The 16,027-nt window shown below is 40.7% G+C and overlaps 2 protein-coding genes across 6 annotated transcripts in view; one reads left to right on the forward strand and one right to left on the reverse strand.

The window, feature by feature from the left end:
• prkcz (protein kinase C, zeta) overlaps positions 1 to 3,240 on the forward strand; it is a 142,094-nt gene extending 138,854 nt beyond the window's left edge. For all 3 annotated transcript variants that reach the window (XM_030055229.1, XM_030055230.1, XM_030055231.1), the window contains one exon: positions 538 to 3,240. In XM_030055229.1, the coding sequence (XP_029911089.1) occupies positions 538 to 625 (88 nt within the window). In that variant the 3' untranslated portion in view covers positions 626 to 3,240. The remainder of the gene's footprint in view (positions 1 to 537) is intronic.
• si:ch73-70k4.1 (uncharacterized) lies at positions 3,100 to 15,082 on the reverse strand. 3 transcript variants are annotated; one of them, XM_030055233.1, is made up of 5 exons: positions 14,894 to 15,082; positions 14,560 to 14,707; positions 11,397 to 11,896; positions 8,338 to 8,524; positions 8,165 to 8,288 (listed from the first exon to the last, which is right to left on the reverse strand). In XM_030055233.1, exons 1-5 carry the CDS (start codon positions 15,019 to 15,021, stop codon positions 8,259 to 8,261), a joined length of 993 nt encoding a protein of 330 aa, XP_029911093.1. In that variant the 5' UTR covers positions 15,022 to 15,082; the 3' UTR covers positions 8,165 to 8,258. The 3 variants fall into 3 exon arrangements, with proteins under 3 accessions (XP_029911094.1, XP_029911093.1, XP_029911092.1); XM_030055234.1 differs by lacking the exons at positions 8,165 to 8,288; positions 8,338 to 8,524 and adding an exon at positions 3,100 to 4,374 and having other exon boundaries at positions 14,894 to 15,076; XM_030055232.1 differs by having other exon boundaries at positions 8,272 to 8,524.
• Between the last annotated feature and the right edge of the window lie 945 nt (positions 15,083 to 16,027).

Genomic DNA, 16,027 nt, shown 5'->3' on the forward strand with positions numbered 1-16,027 from the left:
CTGTTTTAATTAAAACTGGAAGAATAATCCTTGAAGTGCTATGCTAACACATTAACAGATACTGTCTGTTTGTTGCGGAGGAATTCAGGTGCTGCTAAAGAGTCGATCAAACCCAGGCCTTTTCACTCTTATTCTTGAGAGGAAGTCTTAATCTCTAACCAGCAAATCTGAGAATTTAACTCAGGAGAAATCAACAGGCAGGCCTCTGTCTGCAGGGACGGTGCTTCATATTCTCAGTTTCATGTTTTCTCACCCAATGATGACAATTAAGAATCATTTAGGAAAAAAAGCACATTTTAGTTTGCCTTTACCTAACAGATTTCATTTGTGTTGCTTGAATGGAGAGTATTTGTGTCCCATGGTGCAAATGCTGTTGCAGGGGCAAAGGTAGATCCTGAATAATAAAAAATCTTGTCCATCACACCAAAAGTATTGTATCAGCCTTTAACAACCCATTCCATTCTAACCCTACTGCCAATGGCATATTGTTCTGAGTTTGTGGTAAAACATTTCTCCAATCTCTCTCTCTCTGTCTAGGGATGTCATCAAGAGAATAGACCAGTCGGAGTTTGAGGGATTTGAATACATCAACCCCCTGCTGCTATCCACAGAAGAGTCTGTATGAAGGAGACCAGCTTCCTCCTTCGCCCACCTACTGTCTGTCCAAGCTGCCGTCTCAGCCAAAACCGACTAGCTAGCCAACTCTGGAAGGCGAGGAAGAGGAGTAAAGGACAACAGGGAGGATGGACTCCCTCCTTTTGACATGTCAACAAGACTTGAGGGCAAAGACGAGTGCGAAAGGTTCTTTCATGGCGGATCCACGCTGTTTCGTTGGGTACCAAACTCTCTTTTGGTGGTATCCACAGGAAAAACAAACACACTGGAGTACAAGAACATTCCCCAAACTCAGTTGTTACGTTGTCTTCCCTTTTTCTTTTTTTTCCTTTGGCTTCATTCCTCTCTCTCCCTCTCTCTCCTCCGAATGTCCATGTGTGCATCAAAGCACGATTGGCTTTGTAATTTGAACAGAAAGCTACTTCATTCTGTGCCTGCCATCATGAACACATTTCAACCCGTCTTGCATCCCTGGATGAATATGACAGTTCTACGTCAGAACTTGAAATTTATGTGCACTTTTTTTTGTTAATTCTTTTTTATCTTGTAGGGGGCAATGCCTCAAATCGAAACAAGAATGTACAATGACAAAGGAAAAAATAAGTTATTGTGTATTATAATGTAGGTAGTGAAGCCAAAATTGATGATGCCTTTTTATTGATGCAAGTGGCACATTTTCATCCATAACCACAAACTTCTTTTTGTTATATTGATTTATTTACATGGGGAAAAACACAAAGTGGGAGACAACTTTTTTTTTTTTTATTTAAGTGCCTCAAAGATCCAAATAATTATCATGTCTCTGATTGCACTTATCTCTTGTTGAAAATATCTTTACCCGTCATGGGATCAGTTGGCAAAGAACAACTGAAATAACGTGTAGACTCTGCCATAGTTTGTCTAAACTGTAAAATCTCGGAACGGAATTCATGTTTTCCTGAGCACAGTAGCCTGCCACAAATAAGACTGATTCTCAGTTTTTAATGAAATCAATTACAGAAGAGTGTAAAAGAGCATAAGATTATGTAATGGGTCTGACTGGTCTTTTAATGCACAGGAGTAGCCTGCACTAACCCTCAATAAGACATGGAAAGAACTCGGGGCATATATGAAAAAGGCCAACAAAGAACACTTTGGATAATGCTCGACATGTAGAGGTCGAACAGGTAAACATTGTGTACCGCTCAGCAAATGGCTTCCTGAATCCCAACATTTTCAGCCCATACTCTACAACACACATCACAGACTGGGTGTTTTTAATCTTCTGCAGCAGACAAAAATGTTTGGAAAGTGTTAAGGCCACGGTATACTTGCTGCAGAGTCAAATTTTGACAGGTTCATACGGACAAAAGTGGCGTGTTTGCCGGAAAAAACAAAGCTCCACAATGGCTTCCGCCTCTACTGTGCGCTCAGGCTTTCTGGCTGAACTACATGAATCCTTCCACACCAGCTGCCAGGGCATGACGGTTTACGATTGGTCGAAAATACTGGATGTGTCGCCTTGTGGAGAAGCATCTCATTTCCTTTTCCGGTTCACTGCCTTTTTCTCCCCACGTCTACACGCCAACTTCTTGTGGTCAAAACGAATCGTGCGAAGGCTCGGCTTGCTGAGCGTCGCCAAAAAGGATTTGTGCCCCTTTATGACCAATCAAAGGGTTTCTAAATCTGCGTATTCCTCCAGCCGCCTTATTCGCGCTTTCACCGCAGACACTGGTGTGGGGTGTAGATAAACAAACAATATGAAACCACAGTCGGTGGCTGGCCATGTATTACACCACGTTTCTATTTCAGGAAAATTCGACTTTGTTACAAGTATACTGCTGCCTTTATACACAGCAAACATCGTATTCGAATCCAATTTGCAGACCCTGGATTGTTGAAAGGAGGCAGATATGATGAAACACATGCACAACACATCTGTGAATATATTATTCAATGAAGTGCGCAGATAAATCTCTTTCCCTGTTAACAGAAATAATGATTTGCCAAGGCAAATCATCTGTGCACTTCCTAGGAAAAGAACAGCCCTCTTTTGGATGGGAATTATTTGATGAAATCTGACCCGTGCTAATTTGATAACAGCATAATAGGATTAATTAGCTGGTCCCAAGTCAAAGGGTCTCAATTAGCTGGAGGGCCAACATGGGTGAGGAAGAAATGAGGATGGATGAGGAAGATAGAGGAGAGATAATAAAGCAGTTGTGCAGTCACTGATTAGAATGAACACACAAGAGCGTGCACACACACACACACACACACATTTCAGCTGGAAATCACTTTCAGCATTACGGGGAAGTTTGTTCTGGTTCCCAACACCACCTTATTTACTGCATTTCATTTATGTCTCATCTTTTTGTTCGATCTTTTTGTTTGCACACCAGGTAACACGTTTGTGACATTTGTTTTCTTGAGGGACCAATGGATGAACTGGGAGTCCTTGAAGTCACACTCCACTACAGTAAAGGCCATTAAAAAACCTTGAAAGACAGAGAATCTTTATTTAAAATGAATCAACTTAGTCCATGATTTTGTTCTAACATATGCTGGTTGGATGTGCTTAATTCTGCTTTAACGCATCTTTGTAAATATCTGTAATTATTAAAAATGATACTGGTTTTCCGTGAACAGAGTCCCTCCTTTTTGCAGACTGCAGCAGAAAATCTTTGCAGATGAATATAAATATTTGGCTGTACTTTCCACACCTGGGAATTGGCTTCACAACAAACTAGGGTCTTAAGTCTCTGCTCATTAGTTAATGAGTTAAAATTGGGAAATTTTATAAAATTTGCTCATGTTAATGTAATACCATTTGCTGTTATGTGATACTGGGAAAGACATCTGAAATGTTTACTCTAAATTCATATGGGAAATTCACACAGGAGTATTTGGTACATATACATATGCATATATGAATTTATTTGCAGTTCCTTGTTTGTGGTACACATTTTCAACTAAATAAGGGGGAAACTGATATTACAATAACAAACAAATATTTGAAAAAGAGAAATCACATGTGCAAGCCCGTCTTTACCTAGGAGTGAGATGAATGGTGCAACATGGTTAATGTTTCAACATACTGAACCTAACCTGATCTTCGATGGCTCTGTGAGGAAGATGTGGTGTAGCCAACACTGGCCCAGTTCCATTTTGGTGTCCCGCCTCCCACAAGACAAGACGGGATGAATTTTCATTTCCGTTTCAAGATCTTCTTGACCAACGGGAATCCCAGGCATTAGTTGAAGGCCCGTGCCTAAAGACAACAGATTAATTCCAGTTGGAGACACCATAGGGACCTCTGAAGGGCTCTAATCAAAAGGGAGACGAAATTTTCCTCAAGCTCTTGCTGCCACGGCTCCCGATGTGGCCTCGGTGTAAATTCTATCACTTCTTCATGACTTGCTGTTGCTAAGTCACTTCCATATCCTTAAACACACAGCCTTCCTTTCTGGACTGTTGTTTTCCTAAAAGGAGGTGAACAGTCTGGCTTCACCTCCAGTTGGGCTGAAAGCCATAGTCCACCACAAGCCTGAGTAACATGTCAGTAACAAGAGAACACACGGACTGTTCTCTGGTAGAGCTGCTCCCTTGGCCGTGTCTTTTTTTTCCCCCAACATGATGTGGACGTGTAGGATGCAGGGCACTGAAGTTCCACATACGGACTGGAAAACAGCCAGTGTCCTGTCAGCTTACCAGGTCATGTCCGCATTCATCTCTGAGAGACACTGAGCCAGGTGGCCGTCACAGTCCATCTGGGTGAACCTGGAGAGCCAGGGACAAAAAGACCCACTGTGAGCAGTCTTGTGTGCACATGATGAACAATTACTGGTGCTGGGACTGAAACCAGACATGGCCAGTGTTGGTCTTTTATCAGAACTAATACAGGCCAGTCACCAGCGGTCCACCTCTGATATGATGGAGGTTACTCCAAAACCACAGGTAGTGAAGAAGTGAAGCATTTATTATTACTGTTGTTATTTTTGTATCTGATGTCTGCCAGATCAATTATGTGGTGTGTGATGATGCTACTCAACCAGCTTCCTTGGCTGAACCCGAATTTAGAGCCAAGTATTTCCATGAGTATAAATATTATTCAGGATTTAAAAGCAAGGAGAATTGTACTGCAAGAGTAAGAAGCACAAAAATCCAAGTCTAAACACAACTGGGGGTTAGAAAATCCTTTCTTCAGGAGGGCAGAGAGAACACTGAAAACACCAAGCACTGAGCGGCCCTCAGGGAGGCACAGGAACATGCCTGTGGGACCACACCTGTACAGTGGCTTGTAGGGGCTGAGCTGCACCTTCAACAGCTGACCTCTGTTTGTCTTCTTCTGTGGTGCAGTAGTCAGTGAAAAAGTTGAAGCAGGAAGAGAGGACTTGCACACAGAGAAAAGAGAGATTCACACTGGAGTCTGGATTTGGTAAATCCAGCTCTGTAAACCTCCAATATGAATTCCTTTCTTCTGTGTGCGAGCCACTTCTTGCTGCAACCAAACCCGTGCAGACCACCCCTCTTCAGCGCAGTCCCACCACAGGATTCATCATGAGTGTTTCTCTCTGTTTGCCTCGCCTTCTTTTGCTTCCTTAATTAGCAAGAGGATTAGTACCTGTGTGGTTTACCAACTTAACTGTCCTCATGGTTGTTTCTGTGTGAGCAGTTATACAGACTGATGATTATATTCTCACCCCATAGCCAAACACTAAAATGTATTGGACCGTGGTGGAGACGACACACACAGGGTCAGTGGGACAGCACTGTCCATGCATCCCTCCCATGTCAGCGACCACACACTGGGGACTAACTGAACAAACTGATTTCTCTCATTTGCACCAAAGATTGCGGAGAATTTTTCCAAAAACATTGTTCTTTGCCCAATTTTTGTCCTCTTTTTATATTTCTTATTTTGCCCCACGTACCTTCTTAGCTGTATTGCACTGGTCCCCAAAAGTACTGTGTGATTACGTAATTACATACTTAATATGAAGCTGCAGAAGCTGATGCAATATGTAAAGGTCAGTTTAGACCTTTACACATTGAGCCCAGTTGAAACTTGCCACTGTTTGCAAAAGAATGTAGTGTGCAACATTGTAAAACCTGCCAGTTTACACTGATGAGACTAGGTGAGACACTTTATCGTTTCCATACAAATAATATCCAGTTTTTTAACTGGATATTATTTGTAGTGTCTTTAAATATAAATTAGGACAGTGATAGTGAGTTACTTGCTACAGTTGCATTTCTAGCATTAATGAAGCAGTGAAAACATCAAAAACAAGAGGGTTAAGGATTTGGAGCCGTCCATAAGTGTTTCCACACGATACCAAGGGGGCTTATGCAAATTTATGCTGTGAACTTGTGACAGGAGATCTCCCCTCTGTTGGTATCAGAATACACGATGGCTGATGTGAAAACCACTCCGACGCCACCTGTGTTTGAAAGCCAGCCCAACAAAAGTGAGTTGGCAGGGCAACATTTCCCATAATGTCGCTACAATTTTCATTTGCCTTTTTCACTGGACATGTATTTCATTTAGTTTTACACAAAGACAGAAGCACTATGTTGCTAACAAAGCAATACCTGCCTTAAGGACAGAAGGGTTACAATTTTCATTTCACTTTCACTGGAAGCTGCATTCAGACACCTTGCACAAACAACAAGAAATCTTATGTGAAGCCAGAATCACTGATCTGATACTTAAATATGATTTTAATAATTATAAATCTACTTTTCCAGTTGTTTGTATCTCTCTCCCTCTGAGATTTAAGGAGATTTCAGGCTAATTTTCTGTATTTTTTCCAGGTAATTTTCGTCATTTTCCTGTAATTAAGCCTTTTTACCAAAAATCATTAATATTAAGCATTTGTTAATTCCAAACCCAGGTTTGTGTTGGCATTGCTAATTCTGTACATTTTAACCCTGCAATTTTCAAATTTACCACAAATAAGTATCAGCCATGAATATTATTTATCAGTGTCCAGAATTACTGATAAGTTGGAGGCTTTCAGTATCGGCTCTGGAAAATCAGTATCAGTGGATCCCCACCACCTGGTGATCTGATCCTGTACTGTACAGGTGTGGCCACATGTTGCTCCATATGTAAAGCTAACTGCTGTCCCTGAGGAAGACTCAATGCCACATGTTGGTGTTTCCAAAGTTCTCTCTTCTCTCTAAATAAAGGATTTTATAACCCACAGTTGTGTTTGGACTTGTGTTTTTGGCACGACTATTAGCTATTGCCAGTTACAATCCAACAGTTTTGATAATGAAACCCATATTACAAAAACCTTTTAGCATTTAGTGGAATCAGTCAATTTAAAATGAACCAATTCATTAAACAGAACAAAACTGGCAAAGAAAGAATTTATTCACCTTATGCTTCAATAACTGATAAACATTTTGTTGCTGTAGCACTATTAGTGACTTTGAACTCAAACTGATATGGATGTTGATACAATGTGTTGTGTTCATTAGCATTAAAAGCTGAAGCCAAACTTGCTGATAGCCAATATGTTGTGCCAGTGTTCAATATCTTTCATTATGACCATTTTCATGCCAAAAAATGGTGGATTCAGTGTTTGCTGGCAGGGGGAGTGAAGTGGGAAGAGAGGAAACAGGACCAGGGTAAAGATGAGGATATTCAGGGAGTAACGTTCCACCAGTATCAGTTTTTGAAGGCCAACAACTTTAAATTTTCATTTTCAAGCCCGACACATCCAAAACATACGGAGTGCCCCAGAATTCTGCTCTTGGCAGGGTGGAAGAGCCAGTGAAACAGCATTTACACCCTTATGAGACACTCAGATCCACTCAGAGTTCACTGCATTTTCACTGAAGCAGTCTTAACTTAGTTGCCCAGATAGTATGTAATGATTCAGGCAGCAGGTTTACAGACCAGAGATGCCAGCTGTGCCCCGCCTTATTCCACCTAAATCTGAAGCTGAGCCAGTAGGAGTGAACCAAATATAAAAAGGTGATATTTTATTAAAAGGTGAGATGTCTGGCAAATTATATCCATGTGAAATTTACCAAACACCCAATCAGTATAAAAAGGCTCTTTGTAAATATAATTTCTGAGCTATTTTTGGCAGTAGCAACAGTGGAGAAAATGCCTGAATTTTTTTTTTTTTTTCCCGGGCTCATGTCCTAACAGAATCAAATAATCGAGTAGACAACATGTAGGAAGTGTTTCTACGGAGGTCAGATCCAATATTCAGTCAAATAGTTAACTCCCACTGCATCTTTTTTTTTTTTAAGATGCATTTGATTTCTCACACACATGGGGAAAAAGTGATGAACAAATAGCAAGAAGTGAAGCAAAAATCAGAAAGAAATTAGATTGAAAAAATACAAAAACTAGCAAAATATTACTGGAAAATTACAAGAACACTATTTTTAAAAATTAAACACAAAAATCCAAAACATGCACAAAAAGACAGAAAGAAGAATTTTATTGTGTTAACCCTTTATAAGGCACTCATTGAAATACTTTGAAATTCAAAAAAAAAAAAAAAAAAAAAAAAAACAACCCTAGGCTGTTATCAGTGAACATGACATGAATTTATTACTTTTATAAAATTTTTCAAACATTTTCATTTTCCTATAGAATATCAAGGCCAATGAAGTTACCATTTTTGGTAACTTGCCCATCAGTGGTAAAACAAATTCCAATAAGTATTCATATCAAAAATACAAGAAAAACACCTTTAAGGTGAAAGAAACATGTTTTTTTTTTTTCTTACAACATTTGAACATCAAGTGAACATTATAACAAAAGTGCTGGTATAGGGACGAAGTCAGGGTCTGACACATCGTCATCATCCTCCTCTTCCTCATCATCATCATCATCACTGATGTCAGGGTGGACTGGCACGACAGCAGTCTCCCTCCTCTTGCCATAAAATGTTGAAGGAAGCTAAAAATTAAACACATTCAATAAAGCAACTGTGATAAGGCCATAAACTGACAAAAATCACTCATATTCACTATTTATAAACTAAAAACACTGTTGAAATGATCTCTGAATCACTGTACAGTGTTATAAAAACCTTTGGCAACATTAAAACATAATATCCTAAGTTGTATTGGTTTATTTGTAAAGAAAATGCACTAAGTATGCTGTTACATGCATTGGGCATATGGCCAAAAACGGACACAAGCAAATTTTAGTGAACAGGGCGCATGATCAAATATGGTGCCCTCATTTTTCAAGCCGTATTTTCACTCATTTCACTAAGTCCTCCACAAACAACACATATCACCACTTAGCACAACTACTCAACTATAAAATGTGTGAGGTTCATCAACTTACCATGGTTATTTTTGATGTTTTGATGATAAATGTCCAGTGAACCGAGCTGCAAAACGTCTTTTTCTGACTTTGAAGAAAAATGAAAGTTTGATGTGACCCTGGTCTCTGCTGATTGGTCTAATGCCACAGTCATGTGACCTGGGATGTAGAGTGATCTTTGCTGATTGGCTGGGTGAAGACCAAATGATTATCGAACTAACTGAGACAGGGAATGGGCGTGATATGTAACATGTGCGGAAATTACCAAAAATAGTCACTTGCCCCATAAAGGGAGGCTCTCCCCTTTGCAGACACGCCCACCTTCTGCTAATCCCATGCAGTTTGGGCCCCAAAGCCTGCAGTCCACATGTGTTCTTGTGGCCTGTTGTAAAATGGTGTGTGTGTGCAGACTGGGGCCTAAACAGTCTTGGAGCTGCATCAGTTGGCTTTGACTGGAAAGCTGAGACTCTTGTGGATTCAATGAGCCACATTTGATTCCTGTGTGATGATGTTGGCCCCCATAGCAGCCATTTCACTGCAGGCAGAGACTTTTGTCAAACTGGACGTCGCTGGAGAAAATGACCTCTAGTGACCTCTAGGAGAATCACAGCCTCATCAAACTTTACAGCCACAAACTGGAGGAGGATTCAAACAAACAAAAACTGAAATAATTCAGAATATCGAATTGCAATACTTGCAGAATCGCAATACATTTTGAATCGGCACCAAAGTGTCATGACAGTATCGAATGGGGAGATAAACATATAAACATATTGTTCCAGCACTAATATAGAGGATAGTCTGTGTATGTCTGTGTGCACATGTGGGAGAAACACGAGGGGGAAGAGACAGGGAGTAAAAACACACAATCAAAGTTGACGCTGAAGGAGAAGAGGTCACCCCCTCTACACTCCTCCTCTCCTCCAACTTTCTCTTTCCTCCTCTTACTCCATCCAGACAGAAGTAACCATTGTTTCTGGTGGCGGCCCGGAGACGCAGCACAGAGAGGTTGTGTAGCCCGGGCCAAGGTACACAGTGCCTGGCTAAAGAGCAGCCAGGCCACGCCAGGATCGGACCAGCGGCAACACAAAGACGGGCCTGTGTGGACTGAGAGTGACCGAGGCCTGCTGCTTCACCTCGTCCCCACGCCTGACCACTCCACATCGCAGCAAACTGACTTTTTGACCCTTCTGGATGAATCATTTACTGTTTCTACTGATCCACACTCCTGACTTTCTCCTTTATTTTCCCTTTGGCTTGATTATGTGAGACAGCAGGCAACTGAGCATTTGCAAACTTTGCATCTGGGAGTTTAGGCTCTACTGTTGTCACAACACCACAATCAATTTGACTTCAATACAAAGCTGAAGATCTAAAAATGCTGAAGTGCCATGATACCACAGCAAACAAGAAAAACCATCAAACAATACGCTAGCACGCTGACTCGGACAGCTGTGGAGCAGTTTTTAAACCGGGGTTTTGATGTCTGTTGGTTGTCTGTGTTTGTTGGCTCTGGAAGCTGAATCGTTTCAGATTTGGCCCCTGGCAGCGTTTGTCCATCGGTTTAGGTGGACTGGGATCCCGTTCAAAACGTGGTGGACTGTTTGACGCTGCTGCCATGTTTTCAAATGTTTGACTCCAACTGCTGTCCACTGCCAAGCGCCAGCCTGTGCCTCTGTCTGTTCCAATCCCTCTCCTTCTTAAAAAGGGATAGTTCACCCATTTTGATACATGTGATATTATTTCACTTCCCCCGCTAGCTGTTATGTAGGACCGTAGGAGTTGGAATCCAAAAAATACAATCAAAAACAGATGCCTGACAGTAGCCTAAACAGACTTGAAGATATCACAGTAAATCCTTACCATTTATTTGTATCTCAAGTCCAAAACAAGCAAGAGGCAGCTGCTTATTAAAGATAGGATCTAACAGAGTTCCTGCTTGCAAAAAAAAACCAACAACAACAACGTAAAAGATACAATGAGTGATTTTGCTATCCTCTCTGACTGTCTCCCAGTCAAGGGAAGAAAGGATCCTATCAGAATTTGTATTGCAGCAACATATTGAGGCTGTTTGTTTGTCATTTTTACTTTTTTTTTTTTCAGAACTTTTTTTTTTTTATTATTTACTGATTTTACTTTTCTTTACTAATATTCTGATGATTTTAGTCTTTTTTAATTTACTTATCTATTATTTAATTATTTATCACTAATTTTCAGTTCGTTTCCTTGCAGTTTCTTGCTCATTTCTAGCTAATGTGGTTATCACCTTTTCCCCATGTTTCTGTAAGAAAGCATGTGAATTTGCTCACAATTCAAAAAGTCTATCTAGAGTCCCAAGTTGCAAAAGAGTATTCATTTTTGCAACTTGCACAAAACAAACAAACAAAAAAAAAAACAGGAGAAAACGGGAAATTATGACAGAAATGGCAGAGCTACAGAAAGGTGTGATATGTCATTTAGGCCTTACTGAACAGAGAAGGGGAGGTGCAGTCCTTACCCAGCAGGGAACACCAGCAGACACATGGGGCAGCTCTGCAGCCCTCCTCTTCCTCCTCCATCAGCTCCATCTCTGCTGCAGCTCCTGAGAGCCTCCTCTTTGTCCTCTACCTCCTGCTCATTTTCACCCTCCCTCTGCAGAGGAGCTTGGCTTCCACAAATGTTCCTCTGCTTTGCAAGATGCTGCCCTTCAATGAGTCTGCTCTGTTTCCTCTCCTCACCATCACTCCCAGGTTGTGGTAATGATGCACGCGTGTCCCAACTACGGACACAGGGCTGTTTGTCGTGGAGAGGCACCGAACGTGTTTCGAGGACCACAGCATCAGGAGCTATTGCTGCTGATCCAGCCTGTGCTGGGAGTTCCTGAAAGGAGGAGCTGAGAGTCAAAGGGTTCAGAGTGGGTGAAACCCTCGTAGGAGGGGAAGAGGGTTCAGGAAAGGGGGCAACTTCTTCACTCAGATCACACCACTGCTCATCACCTGGCTTACATGGATCAGGTCTCTGAAATGAAAAACAATGCAGTGTATCTGCAGATAACAGAAACAAAGACAGGAACATTTGAAGAACTCTGTAATGCTACCTGCATTTGAATTTAATAACCAAAATCAATTATAGAGGTTGAGAACAGCAGCCTATTTCCCACTAAACATTGCTAATGAAAGTTCATACAAGTATAAATGAGCAGCATAAGAATAAAGACAACAATCAAATTCCTGTTGTCCAGTGAAATCAAACATCTCCAGAATGTTAACCTTTTAGAGACGAGGAAAAACGTCAACCAGCGACTGCATGTTTCATTTCATCTCATCTGTCTTTAGGTTTCAAAACCCAAAGGGTAACAGACCTTCCTTAACCCATCGATGAGCGGGTAAAGCTTCAAATTAAGTTAAAATACAAAATTCACTGAAACTGGAGATAAGGATTTTGACTGGACAGCAATCAATAAATTGTCACTGGACATGATGTGTTAAGTAAAGCAAATGAGATGCATATTGTATTACTAACCCTGTCCTGTAGAGAACAGACATGCAGTGCAAAAAGGAACTTGCTCTGCAGAAAAACATTTCTCTTCAACAATTTAAAATTCAGACTGTTTTTTTTATATATATATATATATATATAGTATATGCAGTATATGCAGTACATACGGTGTTGCAGATTTGTTTCAATGAGATTTGCCTTGGATAACATTCTGTTGCTGGGACTGACAGTTTTTGACTGAAACTTAGTGTCATTTCAAACAACCTATTAGCATCACTTACTCTGACAGTTTCCTTTCTTAGCATTTCAGTGTTTATTTCGTCAATGAAGATGATGATGAAAAATGTTCATCAACAACATTATAGAATGCAAACAAACACCTTCTGCACTCATGAGTCATCTTTAGTCTGGTGAGTATGAACAAAAAGAGACAACATGTAGAAAGGTGACTGATCTGCTTAATGTTGGAATCTGCAGAACTTTCTGATTTTATTTACAAAAGATCTGCAAGCTTTCGTCCATAAAATAAGACAGTAATGTTTAAAATCTGGCATAGCCAATCAAACAATCACAAACTCACATGACAACATGTCATTTACCATGCAAGCACATCATCAGCTCAGCTGTTTGACATCCAGCGGGTTGCACACTAAATGACATGTTGTCATATGTCAGCTTATGGTTGTATGATCTTATTTCAAGCGTGAAATCTCGCAGGTCTTTTGTCTAAGCAGTACTCTTTTGTTTTGTTTTGTTTTTTGGCAGCTGGTCAAACTACTGAAGCAATCCTAAGATATCACTTTGGGCTCGGAGAACTTGTGATAAGAACTTGTGTCAATCATTTTAACATTTTATAGGAGAAATTATTAAGTGAAATAATAATGAACAATGAAAATATTCATTAGTTGCAACCCCGAAAATGTAAACAAGACTTAAATGTATTAAGTACTTGGGAGAGAAAGGTAATCATAGGCCTACAAGTCACGTCTTCAGGAAAAACAGGCTGACATGCAGTTTGAAGCAACAAGTCCCACGTCTTGGTGGGATGTTAAAAGAAAACAGAAATAAAGGATCCATAGATCTCCATTTCTCTTTGATGATGTCAAGTCTTTTGTTGTGAGTTTCATCATAAGAGCGTACCCTAACACTGTCAGAAATAGGGGCACATCAGGAGTCCATTTCTGTCCCCCAAGGTACCGTCTAAACAAATGATCCCCTAGGGCTAATTATTGGACCTCATGGTAATTATGTGCACCTTCTCCAGAACCAAAAAGGCAGATACACCCTCATTGGCCACTTTATCAGGTCCACCTGCACAGTCTAATGCAGTTCAGGTCAGCAGCTCTGCCATAAATTCTACCTTTTAACAAAGTTTATAATGTTCAGTTTTGCTGACATTGTGGAGAATGTGTCACTTTAATTCTCTGTTTATTACTGAGGTTGTAGTTTGTAGAGGTCTGCTACTGGACTACATTATATTGAGAGGTGGTACTATTTTTTATCCCCCCCTATTTATATAAATGAGGGGGACAGAATAGTGGAAACATCTCTCAATAAAATGCAGTCCAGTCCAACAGCAGCACTAACTATGAGCTCAATGCCAAACATAGAAGTGAATGAACACCTCTGTTACTGTGACAACAAGACAAGCTGAGCATTACGGGCAGCAGGAAAGGAAAACTTTAGAGGACAACAGTTGTATCGGATTGTATTAGACTGTACAGGTGGACCTCTTAAGTGGCCACTGAGTGTGTATTCCCACGTGATAAAAGGTACATACATGTACCATTCCCTTTAAATGTTAAGGTACAGCATCAAGAAACAGTGTTTGTTTGGCCAAATACTGAATCAATCAATAAATAAATGAATGAATAAATAAATATAGAACTAAATACCTCAATAAATTAGTTAAAAACACTAATTTAAGGTAGACTTGAACTTGTAGGCTATGGTTGAGTAGCTTTTGAGTTTTGTAGCTTTGTGGATGTGAGAAATAGGTATTACAATGATCCAGTCAACATTGTAGTTATAATACACAAACAAGACTGGGCTCCATAAGGTACAAATAACAACCCAATGTCAAGAGGACAAAAGCTGGACCTCGGAGACCAGCCGTGACAAGCCCTTGTACCCCTAAAGGTACAGTTGTGTGCTTTATTTTCTGAGAGTGTGTGGTAACTTACCGCAGGGGACACATGTGGGAGCTCAGGAACAGGGGCCCAGCGCTGGTCCTCCAGGTGTGGCACAGCACAGCTGAGTGTGAGGAGCCACAGTGTGTGTGATGCAGGCAGCTGCTCTGAGTCCCACCATGCTGCTGGAGGAGCCGCCGACCTGCGGGCCGACACAAAGCCCACCTGTCTGTGAGTCAGAGCCTCAGCACAGCTCCCTGCCCGCCGCCTGCTGCTCCGTGCTCCGTGCGGCTGGCGGCGCCTCTGGAGCAGCAGACTCATGCAGCACACGTTAAACAAGTACCATGTCGGGTCCTCCACAAACAATGCCGAAATGATAAACACCCACCTGCCGGTCTGTGGTGCCGCGGCGCCGGAGCCCGGGCTGAGCTGGCTGCTCTTCAGCACACTTTTCGTCTGAATTATCTCCGCGCATTTCTTCCGTTTCAGTTTAGACTTGGGGAAGTTCTCCGCCATGCTGTTGACGACCAAATTTCGCGGCAGCAAAGATACAAACCAAGACTTCCTGGTTTACGTCATGACGTTACTGTCACCGCAACCAATCAGACAGAGACTATCTTGCTCGTGGCGCTTACAGGGATAGTTGAGCAGTTTTGAGAATGAGAACCAGACTCCTACTGACTGATGCCAAAGGGGAAACTGGGTCCGCTGCAGTTGCTCAGATTCTCAGCAGAAACATTAAATTATTAGAAATAAAAAAAAAACAGAAATATAAATTAAAAAAAAAAAAAAAAAAACATGCGCCTTAAATATTTGTAAAAAAAAAAAAAAAAAAAAGAAAAGAAAAGAAAGAAAGAAAGAAAGAAAAGAAAAAAGTATGTGCATTATGTATAAAGTATGTGCGTTATATGGAGAGTTGTAAAAAAAAAAAAAAAAAAAGTATGTGTATTATGTGCCTCAGGTCGAAATATGTGCATTAATCCATTAAAACAAAATATTACAACAATAAGTACAGAAATACGATCTTGAACATGTGCATGACAACAACAACAACAACAGCAACAACAACAACAACCACAATAATAATAATAATAATAATAACAATAATAATAATAATAATGAGAAGAAGAAGAAGAAAGTATACACCATATATGCACAGTGATATTGCGCTGTTGAATTGTTGTTGAGTCCTAATTTGATATAAATTTGATGCTACCACAAACAGTTTGATGTAGAGGCAGTTTTACCTGGGAAGATTTGTGATGCTAAAGCTGGTGTCACAGGTCATCTTCCAAGTTATAGAGCCGCAGAGCTAACTAGCATTTCCAATGATTTAATAGCCTACTATAATTACGCCTACATGTAGCTCCTCAGCTCCCTCTGGTGGCCAGCAGGACCAGTGCCGTCCACTTGCCGTTTAGATATAGCGAGCTGTCAGACGCCCTGCTCACTTCATTCCTTAAAAGTGACTAGCGACGAATCGAGCAACTTTTCTGATCTTTAGGAGAACATCTATGTTCAC

Source organism: Myripristis murdjan, chromosome 7, assembly GCF_902150065.1.
Source record: "Myripristis murdjan chromosome 7, fMyrMur1.1, whole genome shotgun sequence".
Classification (NCBI taxonomy): domain Eukaryota; kingdom Metazoa; phylum Chordata; class Actinopteri; order Holocentriformes; family Holocentridae; genus Myripristis; species Myripristis murdjan.